At 59.3% G+C, this 7043-nt stretch overlaps 1 protein-coding gene across 1 annotated transcript; it reads left to right on the plus strand.

Annotated features, from left to right (window-relative positions):
- Window positions 1–976: 976 nt before the first annotated feature.
- LOC146829684 (uncharacterized) lies at window positions 977–4289 on the plus strand. Its single transcript, XM_085606534.1, has 3 exons — window positions 977–1454; window positions 2190–2299; window positions 2823–4289. The coding sequence occupies exons 1-3, from the start codon at window positions 977–979 to the stop codon at window positions 4287–4289; spliced, it is 2055 nt and encodes a 684-aa protein (XP_085462660.1).
- The last annotated feature ends 2754 nt before the right edge of the window (window positions 4290–7043 follow it).

Genomic DNA, 7043 nt, shown 5'->3' on the forward strand with positions numbered 1-7043 from the left:
TGTGTTGCGGCCACTTTCATGTGCTTCTTGCCTTCTCGTATGCTTCCACGTTTGCCACCCGACGCTGGATTTCACTCCCTTGCCCTGTATTTCTCTCCATTTTTACTTTCCCCCGCCCCCTTTCTCAGTCTTCCTCGTGCAGTGCTTTCCCCTCCTCACCTCTTTCTGCTCCCCCTATTCGCTTTTACCCCGGAATTCATGTGATGCTTAAAAAAGAGCCCGGGCCGGGTAGGCAAAGCCGGACCCGATAGGGGCCCGGGCAAAACGCCATCCGGGGGCGGCGCCCCTCCCCCGGCCAACCCCCACAGGGATTTAAATTAAGGGCTAGGCCGACGGGTGCCAGGATTGGCCCCGAAGGCGGGAGCGAGCCCCCCCCCCAATCAGGGGTCGCGCTCGTGGGCCAAGGGGGGGGATAAAAGGGGGATCACCAGGGTAGGTATCCACAATTCCCCCCCCCGGGCCAAGGGCGAGCGAAGAAGAAATCGGCGCGGGATCACCTGAGGAACCGGCGGCGGCAGCGGTGAACGGATTTTGGCGCCGAAGAAATTCCGAGGACTCGAACGGAGGAACAGCCCACGCTTCGCTTCGCAGAGGTCGGGACACGAGCCTTGCTGAGCCTCCGACCAGGAATCCTCGGCAGCGGAAAGGCGGAGGGACGCAGGCAGCGGGAGAAGGCAGCCAGCACGGAAGGACCCCCGGGGACGGCAAAAAACAGGGCGAGCACCAACCTCGAGCTGCCCGGCTTCACTCACAGCAACTCAGGCAGCCTCTCGCCAGCGCGCCGCTCCCCGGAACACCAACAGCGAGCTGCCCGGCTTCACCCTCTCTCCAGCACGCCTCTCTCCAGCACGCTTCCGCCTTCGTCAGTAACACCAGCGGAGGGGAGGGAGTTGGAGAGGGGCGCGCCCCCTTAAAGGGACAGTACACGTCCTTAAAGCAAGTTGCATCGGCAATAAAGGAGAAACCGGGAAAGAGGATGGCAAGCAGGAAAGGGGCGACAGGACGGAAGAGGCAGCCCCCAGCCCGCTTCAGGGAACCACAGGAGCAGCCGGCCACGAGGACAGGAGACACAAGGAAACGCAAGGAGAACGATATGGACGAGGATCTGTTGGACATGCTGGAACAGGCAAGGGCACTGGTGGCGCTGAAGGGCAGGAGCTGGATAGAGCAGCAGATCAAAGAAGCCCCCCCTGGGAAAGGGAGGCGACGGAGCCAGGTGCCCACGCCGCCACCAAAGAGAGCAAAGACAGGGGGGTCTGTAGCCAACACGGCGCCCCCCCACAAAAACAAAACACGGACAAACAAAGAAGGAGCCCCGTCGCAAGCACCCAAGAGGAAGACCCAACCACCAGCGGTGCAGGTGGACAGCTCGGACTCGGACGAGAGCAGCGAGGGCGAGGGGTTTGTGGCCAACACGGCGGCCCCGCCAGAAGGACCCACGCGGAGCACCCTGGGTAAGCATGGACTACCACGCAGCGCTCGGGGGCAGCCAGGGGGGCTGGGGCCACAAAACAGAAAGGGGCCACAAGCGGAGTCAGGTACCACTCACAGCGCGACAGGAGGGGGGCCATGGCAGACACCATCGCCCTGGCAAGCAGGCGCAGGCCTGGAGGCCTGGCCGGGGGGAGCAATGCAACCTCCACCCTGGGTGCCCTGGTGGCAATGGCCAGGAAGTGGGGTGCCATTCCCAGGGAATGCACCTTGGAACGCAGGGGGGCCAGCAAGGAGCCTGGCGGCGGACAAAGCGGCCAAACAAGGGCCACAAGCAGCCGGGGGGGCGGACGAGGAGCCCGCAGGGGGTAGACAGGGAGAGGGGGCGGAGGCAGTGCAAGCACGACAGGAGCACGCCGAGGCCAGGACAGGGGAGGGCGCAGCCACAGCCGGGGTAGGCGAGGGCAAGCCAGCAAGCGAGTATATGCGCCCATCCCCAAGCGACCCTCCCACGACAACAAGGTTGCTGGGTCTGGCAAACCTCATCCCACTCACGGTGAAGGAGAGAATCTGGAGGAAGGAATTTATAGACATATTTTCCCTGCTAGAGGTGAGGCAGGCAGGCCTGGATCTAACCACACAGGACAGGAAAGATGAGGACAGGAGGGGCCCCAGGAAACCCAGGGTGGAAAGAAGCATAGAGAACTGGTTGAAAGCCTTTAGGACATTAGCGTGCGTATTTATTGAGAAATTTCCAGATTGCGCAGCTGCGCTGATCCTATACGAGCAGAAGGTGCACGAGGCGCAGCAGCAGTTCCAGGGGAATGCATGGCTACAATATGACGAGGGCTTCAGGGAAAAAATGCAGGTATGGCCAACGATAGGCTGGGACTGCCAGGACATGGAGGGCTATTCCAAACACATGGTGGCGGCCAGAGAAGGCGTGGGGGTGAAGGAGTCTACTTTTCGTCCCTACGGGAGTAAGGGCAAATTTGAAGGGTATGGGAAGGACCACAAGGGAAGGGGACAAACAGCCACAAAATCCAACAAAACATGTTGGAAGTTTGACAAGGACGAGTGCAAGTGGGGGGCCGCATGCAAATTCAAGCATGAGTGCGGGTCTTGCGGGGGGAACCACCCTGCAGTACGATGCCGGCGTCCCACAGGGCAGGCAGCAGAGAAACCAAAAGCCGACCCAAAGAAATAGAGACGAGGCGCAGGCCCCAACGGGGGGGGCCGGGGGAGTAGGGGGCGGGGGACAGGCGCTCCCCACACCCATAAGAGCAGGTAGGCTATTGCAACTACTAAACAGGTACCACAAACACACAGACAGGAAACTATTGGCGGAAGGGTTTACGCAAGGTTTCCCCATCCCATATTGCGGCCCAAAGGGGGCGCGGGAGAGCAATAATTTGAAATCGGTCAAAGACGCCCCTGAGGCAGCAAAACAGAAGGTGGAAAAGGAGATTGGGCTGGGCCGGGTGGCGGGCCCTTTCCCCACTCCTCCGCTGGAGGACATGATAATATCCCCGCTGGGTTTAGTCCCCAAGAAGGAGCCAGGCAAATTCCGCTTGATTCACCACCTATCATACCCAGAGGGGGAGTCAGTCAACGACTGGTTGGATCAGGGAGCATGCTCGGTGGCCTATGCCTCGGTCGACGATGCTGTGGACCTGGTTAGACAGGAAGGGGCGGGGGCCCTCATGGCCAAGTCCGATATAGAATCAGCGTTTAGGCTACTACCGGTGCACCCAGACAGCTATCACTTGTTGGGCTTTAGACTGGATGGGGGTTACTACTACGATAAGTGCCTCCCCATGGGCTGCGCAATCTCATGTTCACATTTTGAGGCCTTTAGCAGTTTCTTAGAGTGGGAACTGGGGCAGCGGACACCTAGTGGAGGGCGGGTCCACTACCTGGACGATTTTCTGTTCGTGGGTAGGGCAGGCACAGAGGACTGCACCAACCTCCTCGCTAGTTTCAGGGCACTGACGCAGGAGCTCGGGATCCCGCTAGCCCACGAGAAAACCGAGGGTCCCACAACAAAACTGACATTCCTGGGGATAGAGCTGGACTCAGTGGCAGGGACATGCAAGCTGCCACCTGACAAGATAGCGGACATGCTCAACGACATACGTAGGTTGAGGCAGCAGAAGAAGGCGACCCTGGGAGAGCTACAGCAGCTACTGGGGAAACTGAACTTTGCCACAAGAGTTATCCCCGCAGGACGCGCCTTTGCCCGGCGGATAGCCTGGCTCACGAGGGGTCTGGCACAGAAACACCACAGGGTTCGCATTACGCAGGGAGTAAGGGACGACTTGGTCCAATGGGAGAGTTTTCTAACAGAGTTCAATGGCACCCTGATCTGGCGGGCCCCCTGGGCTCTGGCCTGTGAAGTGGAACTCTACACTGACGCAGCAGGGGGTTACGGCTTCGGGGCCCTGCTGGGGACGGCGTGGTCGGCAGGGGCATGGCCGGAGGCATGGCGCACAGCAGGGTTAACCTCAAACATATCTCTACTAGAACTTTTTCCCATTGTAGTAGCCTTCCACATCTGGGCCCCCCAACTAGAGAATAGGCAGATCACTTTGTGGTCGGACAACCACGCAGTGGTGCAGGCGATCAACACAGGAGCAGCGCGTTGCCCAGCAGTGGCGGCCTTGCTGAGGAAGTTAGTGGGCTGCCAGTTGAGAGGGAACATTGCATTAAGGGCCAGGCACATTCCGGGCGTGGAAAACTTAGTGGCGGATGCTATTTCTCGTTTCCAGTGGGACAGATTCAGGAAGCTAGCCCCGGGCGCGGACATGCAGATGACCCCGATGCCGGAGGAAGCATGGGCATGGGTGGAAGCGGTTTGAGATGGTTGCTGGAGAATGCACTGGCCCCAAAGACCAACAGCCGGTACCGGAAATGCTGGGAAACGTTCAGGGCTAAAGCTGGCCTGCGGAGGGGGCAATTGGCCTCAAAAAGGGACATCCTGGATTTCATCGAGTGGGCTTTCCAGGAAGGGAAATCAAAATCTTGGGCACAAGCACATTTAAGTGCAGTAGCTTACTACACGAAATTGGCAGGGCAGGCCGATCAAACAGGGGGATTTGAATGCCGCATGGCCATGAAAGGGTGGGGTAGGCTGCAGCAGGCACCGGAGGATGCAAGGCGCCCCATCCATTTCAGATTACTGCAGGCAATGCTGGGGGCCCTGGCCGGGATATGCTCCTCGAGGCATGAAGTCAAGCTGTTCCGGGCAGCGTTTGCAGTAGCTTTCTTCGGGGCATATAGGGTCAGCGAGGTGGTAGCCCCCTCAGTGGTGGAGGCAGGAGCAGCATGCATACAGAGAGAAGGGGTGGTCATGCAGGAGGAGCACATGGACATACTGCTAAGGAGGTCCAAGACGGACCAGACAGGCAAGGGAGTATGGACCAGACTGCGCTGCACGGACAATGAAGACCATTGCCCGGTATGTTTGCTAAAGAGGCACCTAGAGAGCGTGCAGGGGAGGACGGGCCGCTATTTCAGCACAGAGATGGATCTTTCCTCAGCCGCTTTCAGTTTATAGCGGTAATGAGGAAGGCATTGGAAGCGTTGGGCCTCCCCGCTCGGGAATATGGGTCACACTCCTTCAGGATCGGGGCGGCAACGACGGCGGCAGGGCTGGGCATGGGGGGGGGCGCTATCAAGGGGATAGGGCGGTGGGCATCCGGCGCGTACAAGCGGTACATTCGCCCAGCAGTATGCTAAGCCCCCCCCTCCCCCCCCCCCCCCCTTTCCCCTCTCTTCTAGGCTCGGATGCTGCACGCAAGAAGGTGTGGATCGTGGGGCACTCGTACGTTACGCGGGCACAGCGGTGGGCAGCGGCGAGACGGGACTTTGGCGGTATCTGGCTGCGGGACACCGACATAGAATGGTGGGGGCGCCCCGGGATGAGATGGGGAGAGCTGTTGTCCATGGCGCAGGATGCGCAACAGCGGGGCAGCAAGCCAGATGCAGTGGTGGTCCACTTGGGCGGGAATGACTTGGCAGCAATGGGGCGAAAGGCACTCCTGGAAGACATGCGGAAGGGCCTCACAGCATTAGCAAGAATGACACGCCCCGCGGACATAATTTTTTCAGAAATCATCGTGCGGAGCACCTGGCGGGGGGCAATTGACCTGGGGGCGGTGGAAAAGTCTAGAAAAAAACTTAATATCACCATGGCAAAAGTATGTAAGGCGAATGGTTGGGGCTTCGTGCGGCATGGGTTCATAAACTTAAGATCCCCGGGGTATCACAGCGGAGACGGAGTTCACCTCACAGGGGTGGGGATGGATATGTTCCTGCTGAACATCGTGGGGGTTCTGGAGCAGAGGGGTTTCCTATGACAGTCGGGGGTAGGAGTCGGCGAGGGGGGAGCTCCCTCTGATCGGAAAACCATAGGGAGCGTGGCGGAGCTAGGCAGACTAAGTTAACAAAAGAAAGGGGAGAACCCAGTAGAAGATAGATGAGAGGCTCTCGCAATGCCTTGGGGATGCCGCACGGCAGGGGCACTGAGGGAGCCAAAAGGGCGGCACGCCGCCAACAAGGATTAGAGACAATACTCTCCCCATGACCCTTGGGATGCCTCACGGCAGGGGCTCAGAGGGAGACAAAAACAAAGGACCCAGTCACAAGAAGTTAAAGTAGATACACAAGAAAGGCCCTTGGGATGCCAGCCGGCAGGGGCCTCGGGGAGAAGGGAGGGCCCCTGTAAGGTCACAGGGCGAGCGGGACGGCACTTGCGGCCCGGACAGGTCCAAACGGAGACCCGCCCAATCGGTAGCAAGCTGAAGCCTAAACCCGGAAGCAGGAAAAGCAGAAAGGGTTCCCTCCCCTCCCAGTTGATTGATAGAGCTGGGGCAAGATTAACCATGCATTATGTACATGAACATGAACAATGCGTTACGATTGTATAAAGTTTTTGTGATATGAATAAACTGCGACCTTTTCAGGCACCCAACAGAAGTTGTCAGTGGTGATTTGAGGTAGCAGAGCATAACAGGAGGGGGGAAAGCAGGGAGGGGAGATCCGACGCCTGGATGGGGTTAGAGCCCGGGCCGGGTAGGCAAAGCCGGACCCGATAGGGGCCCGGGCAAAACGCCATCCGGGGGCGGCGCCCCTCCCCCGGCCAACCCCCACAGGGATTTAAATTAAGGGCTAGGCCGACGGGTGCCAGGATTGGCCCCGAAGGCGGGAGCGAGCCCCCCCCCCAATCAGGGGTCGCGCTCGTGGGCCAAGGGGGGGGATAAAAGGGGGATCACCAGGGTAGGTATCCACAATTCCCCCCCCCGGGCCAAGGGCGAGCGAAGAAGAAACCCACCCACCCACACCTAAGAGTCGGGCGTCGCAGCTGCAAGGTGGAGGGTAGCGGCGGAGCTAGGCAGACTAAGTTAACAAAAGAAAGGGGAGAACCCAGTAGAAGATAGATGAGAGGCTCTCGCAATGCCTTGGGGATGCCGCACGGCAGGGGCACTGAGGGAGCCAAAAGGGCGGCACGCCGCCAACAAGGATTAGAGACAATACTCTCCCCATGACCCTTGGGATGCCTCACGGCAGGGGCTCAGAGGGAGACAAAAACAAAGGACCCAGTCACAAGAAGT

This window comes from Triturus cristatus, chromosome 5_2, assembly GCF_964204655.1.
Source record: "Triturus cristatus chromosome 5_2, aTriCri1.1, whole genome shotgun sequence".
Lineage (NCBI taxonomy): Eukaryota > Metazoa > Chordata > Amphibia > Caudata > Salamandridae > Triturus > Triturus cristatus.